This window comes from Perca flavescens, chromosome 3 (assembly GCF_004354835.1).
Source record: "Perca flavescens isolate YP-PL-M2 chromosome 3, PFLA_1.0, whole genome shotgun sequence".
Lineage (NCBI taxonomy): Eukaryota > Metazoa > Chordata > Actinopteri > Perciformes > Percidae > Perca > Perca flavescens.
Genome location: NC_041333.1, coordinates 24,017,955 through 24,036,086, shown reverse-complemented (window position 1 = coordinate 24,036,086; position 18,132 = coordinate 24,017,955). Strand labels below are relative to the sequence as shown.

Genomic DNA, 18,132 nt, shown 5'->3' with positions numbered 1-18,132 from the left:
CTCAGATTATGGGTTATCCTGGATTATGCAAAGGACCCTGTGCACAAACACTTATCAGTTTCATTTCTTTGTCCTCCCAATGATATTCATGCCAAATCCCACAGCGCCGTATCTTTGCTCACAGCTGGCAAGTGTAACTAAAGGATTAAGCAAGCAGCTTCTACAAGCAAATAGATTTCTCCCTACTTCAGAGGAAACTGCTAGTTATGCAGCGCCTATCTGTCCGCCCGGCATGCACAAAAACATGTCTCCCATTTTCTTTTCTTTTTTCACGTTTTTAACAGTGCAGAGGGAGATGGTGAGAAAAGAGGAGAACGAGAAACAGGAGAGTAAACAAAACAAGCACAAAACACACGTATACTGTAGTCTATGCATGGGCACAGGCATTCTGGATTGTTCAGAAAACCACAAGTGTCCTCAACTCTGCATTTAGGTGTTGCATGTTTTCCTGAAATATGGCTGCTAAAACAAGAGGGTGGCTGAACTTCATCTGAACTGGATTTGAATTAAAGCACATGTTTAGACACAGCACTCCCAACACCTAAATAACCAATCAGCATGCAAGTATGCCATTGGACAAGCTCTGATTGTCCACCAAGCATCCATGAATGAGCCTCACAGTTTACAACTGAAATACGTGAGGTAAAGCTCCAACTGCTTCCCGTATGCAAATATTTCTGAAGGTTTCTTTCCCATATATGGTCCAGATCAAGCCCAGTCTATGATGGCGATTTCTGATTCTCTGCGTGACCTCCCCGTTTCCCTAAGGGAGATGTGGATTAATTAGCAATGATTTGGAGCAAGAAAACACATAGCAGATTGGGACAGGTCCAAGGCTATCACAGATACAGGAGCTTACTTGAAATACAGCACAGAATACATTTACATTTTAGGCAGCTAACTGACAGCTGGATCCAAAGAAATGCACCATGAGTTCAACAATTTCCAGGTAAAAAAATACTCACTCAGGTTTTATGCAGTCAAATATAAACACTAAGACATTTTGCCATATTTGCTTTACAAATGAAGAATTATTTTTTAACTTCTCAAATATTCCAGTTTCGATTTGATATCAACAAGTATGTTCTGAGTAAGCATCAAAATGTTAGTTTCAAACTTTTTCTTTGTTCCTCAGTCCTTTGTTTCGAATATACTGCACATTACTCAGGGTCATAGTGCTGATCAAGGCTCTTTCACCTGGATCCTTTTGACCATTTTTCTTCTGTAATGACCTAAAAGCCATAATGTAAATGTTTCTAGATCAGCAGTCCTAATCGCAGACGCAAGATGCAGTCCATCTCTTCTTGCTGAGCAGGCAAGGCCTCTTTGAGCCATTAGGCTCCAAACAGCTGTGAATGCCTTGTTACGTGCAGAGCAGTGTATCATTGGAGTCAGAGAGAGAGCTAGTAATATCTAATTCAGATAAAAAAAGGGTCCATCTGACATCTTTGTATGTGCGGCAAACTCAATTTAGGATTATTCTAGCTTTCTTCTCCTCTCTCTTCCTGTCTGTGTCTAAGCTAGGAGGCCTCATTTAAAATCTCTTCTTCGACACACAATTTGTGCTTACCATCAAATCCCAGCAAAAGTTGTGACACAGCAGTTTGCATTAATTATCTCCAAACCTCTGCAATACAATTTTATTAGAACTAAAACGGATTTGTGCTGTATTATTATCTTTGATCTGAAATAATCATGTAACTAAGAACATTTTACACATCTTGAGCTACCTATTGTTAAACTCTTCCTCATTATACTGTACATTTCTCATTTGATCCGATATGTGCATGGCACTATGTGAGAGTGTGGCAGTTTCATGAGATTCAGCAGATCTTGTGCTGTGAACATCAGCCAGGGACCACAGCAGCATTTTATTTTGTAACTGCAAAGATTTTAAGCATATGGCCACTGACTAGCACTGAGACACAGCAATACATCACAAGCATCATAAAGAATATAACTGTGAAATCAATTGCCTTTTAATTTAACCTATATAGACAGACAAGATCAACTATTTTGACAATCTATTAATCCTTTATCAAAGCACAAGTTGAGCAAAAATACCAAACATTCTCCAGTTCCAGGTCCTCAAATATAAGATTTGCTACTTGATCTCCTCTTTAATAGTAGTAAGCTTTGGGTTTTTGATGGTTGGTTGGACAAAACGATATATTTGAATATGTCCCTTTGGACACTGTAATAGTTTCTGACATTGTAGACTAAACAATTGATGAATGTACAAATAATATGGAGATTACCGATAATGAATAAAGCCATAATTTTCAGCCCCATTGGTTGGATAAACATATACTTTACATTGGTTAACAATAAGCAAAGCTTGCTTATGGTAAAAATAAAGTTGTGCGATGTGTTTTAATGTGGTTGGTTGCTGAGAGTGCTTAATATTATCTCAAACAACTGCAGAAAAGTCCAAAAAGAATCTCATCACATTTCCATTGTTGAGAAAATAGACAAAGGAAGGAAAGGAGAGAAAGAGAGAGAAATGGAGAGTTTGGCTGGGAGGAATAGACAACAATTACGCTTGCCCTAGGAGGCCGAGGGAACCTGACCACGTTGCTATGGAAACTCAAGTACAGCAGAAAGTAACAGGAAAATCAATTCAGATTGAGCTTATCTCTCCCTCTCTCTCACTCCCTTCTCATTTCACAAGGGCTACAAGGCACGTTTCCACTCTGAATCACATTTTAACTATTGCCCGGCTGATGCAGCACTAATCACAACTAACACAATGATTTTTTCTTTTAATTCCCCGTAAATGGCAAATGTGGATTATAGTGACCAGAAAAAGACATCTTCAAACACGCACACCTCTGAAATTGTATAAAAGAAAGAAGCAAGCATAAATCTCGACACAAATCACCCTCTGTCTCAGGCACACCATTCTTTCTTGCTCTTTCTTTCCTCTCCTCGTCACTCGCTCCCTCAGAGGGGCAACAGCAGCTGTATGCAGGTGATAAGAGTGTGCAGCGATGGGCATGCGGCTCTGATTGGCTGGCTCATTGCACTGTGCTGATGTGAAGATTGCAGGCTGCGTCTGTCAAAAGGCCACTCTGCTCGCGGTTGTAACATTGTGACGTCACTGGCACAAATGACAGTTTGACTGGCCACACTCACAGTGTAACATGAGATCATTCCACCTTTAATGTTTCTGCATGACACATCCTTTTACATTTAAGAACCAATCATTGACAGCATGCAGGACATATTTTTTAATTATGTTAACAACATAATCATAAATGTATCAGACATATAGCCCCACAAGAACAGCTCTGACCATCTAACAGACACTCAAGTTATGACAGAAACTGACTGTCTGCAGCCTTCAAGGAGTTTGGGTGTTGTTTGGATCTTAGTCATTGGCTGTACATTGGCAAGGTGAGGTCAAAGACAGGCTGCAAGTATACTCAGTGTCTGTGTTTGTCTGTATGTGTTCTCAAGGCTCATGCCAAAGAAGAGGAGAGAAAACGAGCCTTGAAGAAAAATAATGATGCTTGATGCCTCATCCATCATGAAAAAGATAGAGGGTCACCTTGCAGTGAAGTCAGCTGGTCATTTGCTACTGAAGGAGTCAATCTGGAGAACCATTTGTCGAAATCACAGGAGAAGTCAACTGAAACTGATATGATGCAGTAACACTGTGCCGTAAATGTTCTTATTTGTATATACAGTGTATGTTTAACATGTTATATATCAATATTGGAAAAATATTCGTATTAATATTCTGACTCTGATTTTACCCATTTCACCCAGCCGTATCACTTTGGGTACGCTGGTCAATTTTGTCTTCAAACAGATAGACAAAATAGAGAGTCAACCTGCACTTTCTGAAAGGAAATAATATAGTCCAAGTATAGGTCATAGTCATCTTGTACTAAAAGTGCAAACAAGAGCAGTCTTTAAAATCTCAGCTCAACTTGATACAGATGTACTACATAATGGCACGGACCCATACAAGTACTGTATATAAAAATATTAGAATAAAAACCACAATTATGATATTTTTTCAGAATCCAATTTAGGGCTGGGCGATATGGACCAAAAGTCATATCCCGATATATTTTGGCTGAATATCGATATACGATATATATCCCGATATTTTTTTCCGCAAAGTGAGAGCAAATGTTCAGTCAAAGCCAAAATCAAATATGACATGTCACAAGTAGTTTCATAGAAACAGTTGCAAAATCAAATAAATAATAAACCGGTTTCTTCACCTGGTTCATGATTAAATGCTCAGCTGTTCAAATAACAATAAAATGTAAACCTAAATACTGTATAACAGGAGTACCTTTTTTGAAATCAAAGCTCCATATTTGTGATTCGTTCCAAAGGTCAATTAAGCTTTTGATATTAATATAATCTACTTTGTTCAAAATGTAATGCCTCATGCCTGTAAGCCTAGGTTTATAGTCCCATTCTTCCACTTGATACTGCTTCCACTTAAGTAAACTAAAAGATGAACTATCGACTACAAAACAAAGAAACTAATTAATGTGTTAATACAAAGAATATTTATTATGATCGGTTCACAGATCTGAGTCCAAACGGAAACTTCACCCTTCTGAACTAAGAGTTTCTGCTTCAAGGTGAAGTTTAAAACAGACTGAAATGTCCAGGCTCATTCCTCCACTATTTATTTCTGTATGTATTTATGCGTTACATGTCATTTTAACGGGCACTGAGCTCCAGATCCTGCAGCTGCAGACGGTCTCTGCTGCCCGCTGTAGCTTCTCTCCGTCCGCCTGCCGCCGGCAAACTTAGTGGAACTTTCCGCCGATATCGACATACAGGTCGTCCTGGACTACGTGTAAGATCCTACCGATCACCACTCTGTCTTTGGCTGGTCCGATCTGGATCAGCGGGGACCCAGCGCAGCAGCGAGGCAAAGCTGTGTTTTTACCGGGGAAGACGCGCTGCGGCCGGCCACGGAGCTCTCCGCCTCCCGCTGCCGCGGGAGCTCAGATTGCTGGTCGAAGGCGGCATACATAATCATAAAACACATTGTCACCTGTTAAATGTTATTCATTGCTGTTTGTTCTTTTCATTTCCTCTATCGAACATAATTAAGCAGTACAAAAGTCCGGCATCTTTAGCGTTGATCTGAATGCTTCGGACCTCTGTTCCAAGATGGCGGCGGTTTTGACGTATGTTTAGAACCTCAAGGCGACATCTGTGTATATATCTATGGGAGCAAGGATCACATTTGAACTATATCGATATATGCGATATGGTCTAATTCCATATCTCATTTAAAAATATATCGATATATTTTTAATATCGATATATCGCCCAGCCCTAATCCAATTCATGTTTGCAAAGCTCACTTATTACTATGATAGCCCACATTTGATGAACTAATTTGCTTTCATTCATGTTTCAGATGTTACTGTCACCAATAGTCTGCCCAATAAGATGATGAAGAAGCAGAACAAACATTTGTAGGACTCTTCTTTTTCTGGTTGACAAAAAAGTTAATTACTGCTGGACTGTATAGTACTCTTTGTGACATGTAAATTGAACATTATTGTGTAAAATTGGTGGTTTTCCCATTTTAAGATAACATTTTCTGAGACAAATCTATAATGTATAGATCCATAGTCCAAAGTGTTTTGTGATAAAAAAAAATAAACCTCTCTTAGATCTCTTCCTCTGATTGGTGTCCAGCAGGTGCTCTAAAACCATGATCATGTCTAATCAGTGTTACAGATGCCCAGCAGGGGGGCACAGGCACCAAGGCACTGTGTGAAAGTTTAAAGAGGCTCAATGTGATTTACTGTATTTTTCCAGATTAACCACCCTGGGAGCAGAATAAGACCATGTATTAATCCTTGATTGGATGGAAGACGGGAGAGAAAAAATGGAGTGAAAAATCCCTATTAGGTCAGCAGAGTGATTTGAGTTATTAAGTGCCTTTTTTACTCTAATCAGTCACTTTTAAGATGGGATCAGACACTGTTGCATTATGGGATGTGATTGAGCACACCAGTTTGTCTCCATTTCCTCCAGCGCTTCAGCTAGGAACATATGGGAAGGTTCCTCCATGAACCACGCCACCTGTCACTGACACACACACAGACACCTACATGTACAGAGGGAGTTTGCACCTACACAGCCACAGTCATCCAACAGCCCACAACCAGGAGAGTTTATAAACAGAAATTAATTGCTTGCTCCGGCTGTAATTAGCTCACACCATGCTTATTACTAATCTGTGTCTTGGCCTTACGCCAGGCCAGTTCTGGCCCGGATCCAGTCCATTTTCAACACAGTGTTGCTCTACAGTAATCCATAAGCTCTGGCAGGATGGACCCGTTCCACTAACTGAGCTTTACTCAACTATAAACACATATTTCTAACTTTTTTGTCAACGAGTCCTCATATTAACCTTTTTCTATTACTGTATTGGATTGTCTAAAAATGCATAGTCCTATGTTTACTGTCCTGATTGCATAACATACTGTGTAAGATCCACAATAAAGTAACACTGAATGTAGTCTTGATATTATATTCTGAATCATGCACAGACAGCCCAAAACTATAAAAACAAATTCAGGACATTACTGTAAACCAGATTCCTGCAGTATAATGAAAGCACACTCTACCAAAACAGTGCTTATTTAAGCTGCTGTCTTCAATCCAAGTTGAAAACAAAGGGGCATCCCCATCACAGAAAGCCAAATTGCCTATTAAAGATGAGAGCATGTTTAGTCTCCCAATGCGCCCAGCCATCACCACCCTAATCATTCCCTGCCTAAACAGCCTAATGGCTGCCATATTGCTACTGTTTATTAGTAAACACTGATGGAAGAGTGCCCGCTTCAACAGTTGTTGATTTTGTCTATCCGTATGGAGTATCAGCTGGGAATCACAGCTACCGTGCCAGAACGTTGTCTGCTGTTCAGTCTCCCGTCACTAAACAGATTGCTTTATTGTTTTATGTGCATAGTGAATAGGATGTCAGTAGATGGCATAATATAATACATTAACCGTAAAGCATTAAACAAATCTGAAAGCTGAGAACAGCCCTTCTTCTGGTATTTCTACTTCACTAGATTGTTCTACTGATGTATTATAAAATTCTACCTTGTAAAACCAAGGTAGAATTAAAATATGCATTGTATTTCGGCACAAATTACAAGTGTGTGCATCAGATGCTGAACCATAAGGACACTCCAAAGATGACCTTAGGTTTAAGATGCTTTTGGGAAGCCCAGTCCAAGATTGATTTGCCTCGATCTCTGTCTCAGTAACCCTTCTATCGATCCTTATCAAATATGTATCACATCCTCAAGCCTTCACCGCAGCTAAGATGGAGACTTCAAACAGCAACAGCTCAAACAGAAAGTCAAAGAAGAGCTCGGTTTCTTTCTTTCCAAATGGCAAATCTCAAAGCAGGGGGAAGATGTGAAACCAAAATAATAATGTAATACTAAAAATGTGACCCAAAACAAAAGCTTTAAAACAAAATGCAATCTCGGATTATTACATTAAAGCTTTCAAAACAGCAATGAATAAATGCTATCCTAAAGCGAGCTTTACAAAAGACAGTAGGTTTAGTATGCTACAAAACGCACCAGAGAGACACACAGTGCACACAATACATGAAGAAAACACCCCCCCCCCAACGATCTCTGCTCTAACCTCACTTCTTACTAAAAGGGTCTTGTCTCGTCCTCTTCAAATTCCCCAAACTCCCCTTCACACAGCACTCATATGTTGCAAATGCACAAAATGTATCCTTCAGCTCATGTTCCCATAATTCTCTGTGGCAGCAGCGTGATTAATGCACACAAATATTGATTTTTTTTTTCTTTGCTCTTTTTTTATTTCTTTCAGGAGAGTGCCCCCTGCCCCACCCCACCCCCAAACACTTCCTACTTGACAGAATCAGACTTTGCACTCCGTCACTCACATGTATAGACAATGAATATTACAGCACCTTTAGACACACACACACACACATACACACTGTACAAACAATAAGCACCCCCCATCTCCCTTAGTTTTCAGGCAGCTGTGTGTGAGTGGACTGGGAAAAGGGGTGCAGCGAAAGACAAGGGTCAGCATTTCACTAACTGCTGATCTGTGTAGGAGGAGGGGGGAGCAAAATGATAGGCTGTGTTGTTTTCATAGGGTTTCACTGCAGGATGGGTGGAGTAGTTTGCAAAAAAACACATCATGCACCCACAAACTCAGACACATGTATATTTGCAGGCGTGATCTGGCACCAGTACATATTAATACCTAGATATTGCTGTGAATTGCTATGTGGTTACATGTAGGTATCACCCATTTTCTAGCCCCTGAAAAACAAGATCAACAAACCATGTTTGTGCGAGGAGAGACAGAAATCTGGAGAGAGATGAAGAATGAGAGGCAGAGACGGAGCAAAGGAAAAGTGAGTGAGGTAGGTAAGTGGGAAGGGGAAGAAGGCAGAGGGAAAAGATCATGTGGCTAATGTGACGCAGTCCCTTGTTTACCAAAGAAAAAACCTTGCCCACTCTCCTCCTCTCTTGCTTTCAAATCTTCTCCTTCTCAGTCTCATGTTTTCCCAACTCTCTTCTCACTTCCTCTCCTCTAATCTGCCCTCTCCTCCTCTACATTTCCTTGCATCTTCTTTCCTCCCAAGCTCAATTCTACCACTGTGCCCTCCTTTCAAGGTTGGCCTGACTTTGGGCGTGTTGAATTTACAGCCCTGTCTCCGCCTGCCTCTCAGTGCCCTCACTGTCAATCTCAGTGAAAAATGGAGGCGGTGGCACATCACTGGCATGATAAATTCCTGCTGAGCAGTGATCTTGTAAACCAAACACCTACAGGAGCCCCTTAGAAGACATCCTAACATTCCAGCAACTGGGCTGGTGGCTGGTTAGGACTGTGATTCTATTAGCAAGCAAACTGTTTAATTAGCCTCTATAAGCACTCATAAGAACCCATGAGAGAAAAATGAGCAGATACGAGGGTGCAGAGGCACTTTCATCACTTAAACGCTAAACACACAGTTGGGTATCCGCTGACATGAATGTGACTGAAAAATGTAACTGGAGATTTTTTTTACTGATGCCGTGAGTATTGGAGTGACTTATTTGCATAAAGCAAATAAAAAACAGCATTTTCCACGCAGGAGGAAATTGACTGGGGCGCTGTGCCAAGCAGGTTATGCAATGAGATGAGAAGAGAGGAGAGAAGGCCGATAGTCAAGGCCAGCGGAGGAGGATGGAAAGGAATGGAGGACTGAAGGAAGAGAAGAGTGAATAAAAAGAAACAAAAGAAGAACACAAAGCAAGAGGACAGGAGAGAAGAAAAGTGGATGAGAGAAGAGGAGGCACTTACTGATTTCTCTGTATTGTTTTCAATGTGAATGCAACATACACAATGTCAGCATCTGACATATATTATAAAACAGATATCCTATGTACAGTATACACAAAAATATAAACCCATCTACATTTAGTGTGAGTTAAGTCCAACTAGGGGTGGCCAATATCACTTTACATTGGTATGTAATTTTATACCAGAGCATCAATATATATCATGATATAATACATTCTCTCTAAAAACAAGGGAGAAATTAATCAGAAATAAAATACAAAGACATGACATTATCTGTTTTTAGCAGAACAAATACATTTTAAAGATTATTTTTGGGGCTTTTCCTTTTAATGACCAGAAAGAAATGGGAGGGATGACACACAGCAAAGGGCAGCAGGCTAGATTTGAACCCGCACCGCTGCAGGACTCAGCCAACACGGGGCAAGCGCTCTTACTGGGTGAGCTAGAGGCCGCCCCAGAACAAATACATTTTAATACCAGACAAATCAAAGTATGGATGCAAAAATGTTCATATAAAATCAAAAATTACTATAAAGCTGTCGACGATTGATGATTCTATATTACCTAACAGCTCGACATATCATAATATTGCCCATTGTTTAGTCAAACATAAGAAAGAAAAAGTGATAAACAGTCGCATACAATTAAGAGGATGAAATAGCAAGATGGAAGCACATCCAGGAAGTAGGAATGGCTAATGGAGTCTTACTGCTAATTTCCACCGGTTGTGTAACGGCTGCGGAACGGCGGCGGAGTCAATAGGTTTCTATTAAAGAGCCAGTTATCATTATGGAGTTTCCATGTTTTTAAGGAGTTTGCTCACACTAATACATTTAAAAAAATAGTAGCATTAATTCAGTAAGAAAGTGAAAATTTCGAACAAGAATAGGCGTATTAGGTATAAATACATTTTATTTTCTTTATTTGAAAGTCCAGCCGCCAGAGTGCTTAGAAAAATTCTGAAAAAAATGTAGTTGATGATCCTAGCTGTAGACTCTTTGTCCAGTCAGAGACATATATTGTGTAATTGATGTTTTCAGTTCAATTAATTAAATCCAAGTAAATGGAACACTCACAAGATGTCACCAAAATCACTCGGTATCCTTTAAATCTTTCAGAAAATGATGTAAGTGTATCGAAATATATCGAATCGTATCGAATCGTATCGGTGGCTAAATAGCGTGATATATATCGTATCGTGAGCTGAATATCGTGTATCGTATCGTGAGATTAGTGTATCGCTACAGCCCTATTTACAATCAAAGAGGACTAAGAAAACCAAACAATATTCACATTTGAGATGCTGAATCATTTTCACTTTTTTTGCCATCTTTACTTAAACAATTAATTATCAAAACAGTTTTGCTGTCGATGAACAAATCTATTAATCAAGCAATTGTTTCAGCTCTAGAAAAGTAAAAGAAATACATTTTCCTACTAAGAATGACTTGAAACAGCTAGTAATATGACATTAAAATAATACATACGTAAGATATTGTTTACTGAAAATGATGATCAATTTTGAGAAAATGTGTTTTTTGTTTAAATATGAATAACACCTCACCTTAATTTCCTAGCCTAAACCAAAGTGTGTTTAATAAACTATTCCTCACTAACATTACATTTGTTGTATGGGTCAAGATGATGAATATAATAACATCCAGCTTTCACTATACTGTGGTACTGTCCCATAATGAATTTCAATTGGATTTAAACTGGTCTCCAAATTTGCAAGATGCCTATACTTACAGAACAAGATTTGAATGGATGCAAATGTTGACACATGCATAAAAAGCTCTCTAAGCACAGCGGCACTGTGTGTATCATTTGTTACAGAGATTATGTTGACTCCGTGCTAATGTTGCTTCTATATCCGTAGAAGGTAAGAAAAGTCAATAAGAACTCACTGTGTGGGTGATGTACACCCAATTGTACATGCTTGGTAGAGAAGAAAAATCATCTGCAGCAGCTCTGAGCTCATATATTACAACAAATACTGCACATCGGGAGGACTCAAAGCAGCCAAAATGTTACTGTAAGTAGACAAAGAATTTATGCGTGAATTGCACAACATACAACTGTATGCATCTTAAAGGAGAGTGCAATGTCTCAGGGACAGCATGTTCTTTGCCGATCATTCCATATCTAAGCGCTGGTTTTGTTGAAGCTCTTCTCTGCAACCAAGGCCGCCCGCCTCATTACGCTGCCTCATATCATGAATGATGAGAGACAAAAAGGTGGGTAGATGGAAAAACACAAAAACACACACCATCCAAGCTCCATCCCTTTTCAAAAGCATGGTAACTTGAAACACAGAAGCATGTAAAAAAGCCACAACTACACAGACATAAGCATGTGCACACTGCTATACAAAGGTCCATGTGACAACAGACACATGCATTAAAATAAAGGTCGACCATATAAAATCCTGGCAGCAACACAATAGGACACAGCTCGACTCCTCCCCTCCCTACTTACTTTCTTTGTTTTTTTTGCCTCTTTCATCTCTCTATTAGCTCTGTCAATTGTTAATCAAAAGCAGCAAAGAGGCGATCGGAGCCGGGCATTTGAAAGCTCGTGCTGTGAGATCCATTTTAAAATTCATGAAGGGTTAATGGTATGTTATTGGCAACATTAGGACCCAGTGAGCTTGCTTCGTGCTCATTCACATTGAAAACAGGCGGCTTCAAATGACTACTAAGCAGTCCTCATTCTGAGAGGTAATTCATATTGTAATTAACTTTACAATCACAGCTGATTAATTAAGACAGGCCCTAGTCTGTAATTATGCATCTATTTTTGACCCTAATGTGAATCACTGGATATTCAAAGATTTCAGCGGTAGTGATTTAAGCCAGTTTGCTCTCTACGGGCAAGTTACTGATCTTAAAAAGCACATTTACACCTGACGTTGTTAAACAAGCAGACACATAATCAGCAATGACCAAAGATATGAATGTTTCAGGGTATGTACAATGTGGATGTTCATCAACATTTGCTTAATAATTAAGTGACATCATCCACCTAAATTGTTCAAAAACACCATCCTGGTGTCAAAAAATATCTAGAGCCTTGACTGTTCTTTCTCGTATTCTGATGCACAATGCAAGGGTAGGAAAGTGCGCTTGATGTTACCGTTCCCAACAAAAAACCAAAGATTAATAATTCAGTGTGGCTGTTGGATAGCTTTATTTTGTGTCCACTGAGACCAAATCTTCTTTCATGAAAAATTGAAAAAAAAAAAAAGAGAAGAAAAGGGGAGCGGAGAAGCAGAACTGCACCCAGTTGCTATTGTCAGGCCCTGTTGGCATCCTTATGGCCTCTTTCGTGCTTTTCGCTTACGCACGAACACTAACACACTTGCACACACATCCCTCTAACCCTCGCTCCTATAGTAAACATACCCTCTCCATAACAGCGCGAGGTGAATCCGCTCATGCATCAGAATCGACCATCAAATATTTATCACAGAGCAGCAGTGATTTTGACAGTGTGCTCGCCTGCTGCAATACTTATTGGAGTAAACACGGACAATCCAATATCGTTGTTCTTTTGAACGCTTGCGAAAGAACTCAAAAGAACACTGAGCATACAATATAATCTATCAAAACTTCACTGCATGTTCTAAAAGCCTTCAGACCTGCTGTAAAAAAAACAGGAAAGACATCACTGTAGACACTAAGAGCTGATTTAATAAATGATTGACAAAGGTATGACACACACACACACACACACACACATGTATAATTCACACAAATGTTTTTACTGTTTTTCCTAATTCAATTTATATATTTGATTATATATTTTTTGATAAAGATGTAGAGAAGATATGTTAAAGCATTTTATCCTCAAAATGAACACCTTTTTGCAGCAACAGATGAGGTAAACATCATCTCTTGTCTACATGATTAATTTCATTTACAGAACGTAATCATATCTGCATGCTGCATATTTGTCCAATGTCCGTGACATTAGGCAATGTCTTCAACTGGTAGCTCGCAGCGAGTAACTCGAGTAACCTCAAGTAAATAAGTCGCTGGCATGGATCAAAAGACACATCTTCATGCTTGAGTAGACACATTTAAAATGCCACCAAAACACCGTCCCAGATTCTGCCCTCAGTCAAATGACATCAAGTGCTCACTTACAGGTCCCTGAACACCCCAGTATGAAGCAAAATCAGCCAGCGGGCAGTACATGGAGCAATCAAGAGATAAGCATCCCATTTAACTTGAGAAAAAAATCCAACCCGCAGAACGTTCTGGTGTCTTGCGTTATCATGCTGTGCCACTGGATTCAAACAAGAAGGGTAACTAGGTCAATGACGCTATGTAAACTGTTCCACTTTACCCCTTGCTGGACTCAAAATGGAGAAGGCTGAGGTGAAGTGTGTATAGGAGAGAGAAGCTCAGTGATTCAATGTGACAGTTATCAACATCCTCTGGCTAGTGAGAGGACAGGATTTTGCAGAGCTGCAGAGCCTCAGTTAATGGCAGACTACGACAGAAAACAGGTAAGAAGATGACTCACAGTGAAACAGAACATAGTGTCCAAAGAGCACGGAGCGGATAAACAGCCCCCAAAAAAAGCAACAACCCTCTCCCTTCGTCAAACATTCAATCTTGCAGTTTTGGCACAAAAGGGCTTCACTGTGTGCTCTTTAATAACTGAAATACCTTCTACACAGTCATTTTAATATAAACACTAGCATTTTACTGTTACTTATTACACATTCGGCTTGATTTTTAAAGGGGTGATAGAATGCAAAACCGATTTTACCTTGTCATAGTTGAATAATGACAGTTTAGTGGGTAACTAGGACATACATAGAACCTCAAAATCCCATTGACACCTCTTTCCTCTGCAAATCTCCCATTTTGAAACTGCCTCTGAAAACGGGCACATCTCAACAAGCCGCCTAGTTGACGTCAACTCGGCGGCTCCTCCTCATTTGGCTCTAGTCTCTCTCTTTGTCACGCCCCAACATTTACATAGGCTACACAACTGACCTGAGGTCAACTTAGTCTTCTGAATAGGTTGCGCAGATCTCAAGGAGTTCAGCGGCCAGTGCTGCCTGTGTAGCTGCCTCGCCGGCCGGCCTGCCTTCCTTCACAGACCCCGGCCTGCTGTGAGGTAGCTGGAGCTCCGTCACGGCTGGCAGCCCACAGCACTCCATACCCGCGCAAAGTCACCGTTTTTGGGGTTAGTGGACTACCAAACGCTGCCCTGACAGAGGTCCAGGGCCTGCAACTCCCCTCTTCCTACTAGCTAAATGGCCGGTGTATGTGAGTGAGAGCGCGGTCAGCGAGCTTGTTACGCCAGCAATCTCTTACCACAGGTTCCAGTTAATCTTTTAATGTGTGTAATTATAATGTGTTGAGTTATTTAAACAAACGATAGGGGAAATAAACTCCTCTCGTCCGCGAGTCTAATTGATAGAGCCTGCGGCTGGATGTAGCTCTATCAATGAGAGCTAGCTAGCCTCCTCTGAAATTCACAAAAATTCATTAGGTAGTAGTTAGGTTTGGTAGTCCATTAGCCCAAAAAACAGTGACTTTGCGCAGGTATGGAGTGCCGTGGGCTGCCAGCCATCTACCTCACAGCAGGCCGGGGTATGTGAAGGAAGGCAGGCCGGGTGGTGAGGCAACAACACAGGCAGCACCGGCCGCTGAACTCCGACACACAGTCTTACCAAATTTGCAATTAGCTATCAATTTTCGTAAAACGGCCCATATTTGAGCTTTATATAGTTGATTTCTCTTTTTTGATTTCTTTTCTCTTTCATAAAAAAGTCTCAGAAGTGAATTTAATAATGACAAACAATGTATAACTTTGCAGTGTCTGAAATATGAGACCTTTCTATGTGGTTTGCTCAAACCAATCAGCGCGCAGCTCATTCTAAATATTCATGAGCATACCATATTTGGAAGAAAAGCTCTTGTTCCAAATAGAGCCATATTCACAGGGTAGTTAAAGGGCCTAATAAAATAGCATTCGGGCAATTTTCAGCCCAACCAATGTTACATACCCCATTAGGAGACCTTAAGGAACAGTGTAAAATACCCTATATAATCATTCTATCACCCCTTTAAGGTGTCACAGGCTGAACTACCTATTTACACCACATACAAAGTATTTCTTGTCTTACCTGAGCTGAGTGAAACTGTGTCTTTCTCCCATGATACAACAGTGACGTAGGCCTCAACAGAAGCAGGGATAATGCACTTGAAGACGGCTACACTGCCTCTCATAGCCTTCTGGTCGGCTACTCGGACTGTGTAGGGTTCCCGTGAAACTGTAGATCAGGAAAAATACATGACAAGTCGCATTCATAACAGACCAACTACGTTATTATTTACTTCTTTTTCATTTTTTTTGTGACAGGGTTGGTGTCCAGATTAAGACACAGTATCAAGCTCTCATCTAGACAAGTTCAAAGCTGCTGGAGTCTCCTTGAGCAAACTAAATCCCTCACAGCACCAGGGCATTAACTCTAGTATCACAATACTACTTTTGATTTTTAGTGTAATGGAAAAACAAATTATTAAGTTATTTTTTTGTGCCAACATGGACGAGAAGTCCTTAAATTACTCCGAAAAAATGAAAATCTACGATTCCATCTGCTGAGGAAGATACAACGGAAAGCTCTATAGTAGGTACTGAGTGGACCATACAATGAGAATAACCATATTGTTCATAATTGAACGTGATTTAAGTGCAATTTGAATCAGTTCACTCAAGTAATCAAAATTAATTTGATGTCTCCGACCTACTTAAGCATTTACATATTTTTTCACTTATCTGGAGCAAAATATCCATCAATCAGACTCAGATCAATTAATTAAAGTCATGCTCCAAATGCTTTGAGCTTTTGCTTAATTTTTGGAAACATGCACTTCATTCATTTGTACAACACATTTATACACTCACATTAATTTGTCTTTCAAGTGCTTGATTTTACCAATGTATTATTACAAAAAGCATCACACTACTAGTAGTGTTGCTACTATAACTACATGACACTTTAATTTCACTCTCACCACTACACTACTACTACTGTACTAGTGATACTGCTCTTTCCGTCACCACCACCATTACTACAAGCCCTTCCTGCTACACCAAGCCCTCCTCTGTGGACTCACCAGCTTTGATGTGGACATCCTGACTCCTGATCTTGCCAGAGGGGTTCTCGGCAGTGCAGTAGTATGTGTTGTCGTGGATCAGCTTGCTGAAGCTGGATGGCAGGAAGTTGAAGATCTGGAGGGTTCCATTGGGGTGGACGTGGCGGATGCCCGGGACATCGTAGATCTCCTCGCCGGTCGCCAGATACCAGCGCAACGAGGCAGGAGGTGCGCCACCAGCAGGACAGGGCACAGAGGTCCCTGTGGTGCTGGCAAATACTACCTCTTGCAAAGATGCATTGACAAAGTATAAGCTGGAATGTAGGTCCTCACTGAAAACTGCAAGAGAGGAAACACAGATGTTCACTGTTACAACCATGTATTGTATTTGATCCCTTTTCATGTTAATAGTTTGGAAGCAAAACATTGAATCTCAAAAGAAATCTGTAGCAGAGAGCACAGACTTTTGGCCAAACATGTACTTTTTGTTCTTCTTTATATTAAGATTGTTTGGTATTTGAGTATGAAAATGTCAAAAATTAGATAGCACAAATTAGTATTGATCTAAAGTCAGTCACTGTAAGTGATTCTATTTTGGAACATGATCAGTAGTTTAGGATTCATCAATGTATTCCCATCTCTGGGACCTCGGGAACATTAAATTAACATAAACTACCATCAATTATGAAATAAGGTCAGTTGCCTTGATCATGTTCAAGCTTTAATTCAACTCAACATCACAGAAATGAGACTGACGTTAAATGCAGTTTGTGCAGGAGCATTCTCCAGAGGAGAGGAGGGTAATAAATGTCAATGTTGGACCAATTAGTTATATGTAATCTACAGCTGTTTGATTCAGAGAGATGAAGCCAGCATATGTTTGCAATCTCAGCTTCTCTGTTTGAGAGAGAAAGTCAGTTTGTATTGTTTGTATTTCAGGCAAATACTTGTATATACACAGGGCTCCACATTAACTTTTTGCCTTGGTTGCACTGGTGCGACTAACTTTTTTTATTTAGGTGCACCAGCACAAAATTTAGGTGCACCCAAATTTTTCCTCGCATCGCCGTAACGCTGAATGGTGATCCACGATATATAGCTCTGTATTTTTCATAAGCTTTCAACGACAATAACAGACTGATTAAAAGAGAAAGAGGACGCCCCGATAGCTCAGGCCCTTTCCTACTTGTCACCCCCCCTCTCTCCCCTTTCATGTCTTCAGATTTCCTATCAAAATAAAGGCCGAAATCTTTAGAAAATTAAAAAAAAGAACGACAGAAAGACCGAGGGAGTGCGATGGCCTGAAGTGTATGCTAGGCTACTCAGAGAGTGACGGCTGACTCATTAGCGGCGTTACACCCGTCTTGTGTAGGCTTTGAAATGTCTGTATCGTCACTGCGTTGCATTTTTATGAACTCTGATCCAGCAGGCTCCGTCTTACACACTATTACTCAACCAACTGAAGTTAGTTGCATTTAATAACTTCTAATGTGTGTTTCGCCGTGGCGGCCGCAGTAACAGAGAGTTACCAGCGGAAACACTGGTACCAATACAGGTTTCCCTCTCATACTTAACAATATACAGCTGTGTTAATAACAATTAAAACTGTAGACAAATGTGGGGAGTTTGGACCAGCGGCGCTGTGTCTCTCCATGTTGCA

The 18,132-nt window shown here is 40.2% G+C and overlaps 1 protein-coding gene across 1 annotated transcript in view; it reads right to left on the bottom strand.

The window, feature by feature from the left end:
• dscamb (Down syndrome cell adhesion molecule b) overlaps positions 1 to 16,806 on the bottom strand; it is a 111,506-nt gene extending 94,700 nt beyond the window's left edge. Inside the window, exons 1-2 of the mRNA XM_028570804.1 lie at positions 16,494 to 16,806; positions 15,500 to 15,646 (exon numbers count right to left, since the gene is read on the bottom strand). Of these exons, the coding sequence (XP_028426605.1) occupies positions 15,500 to 15,602 (103 nt within the window). The 5' untranslated portion in view covers positions 15,603 to 15,646; positions 16,494 to 16,806. The remainder of the gene's footprint in view (positions 1 to 15,499; positions 15,647 to 16,493) is intronic.
• Between the last annotated feature and the right edge of the window lie 1,326 nt (positions 16,807 to 18,132).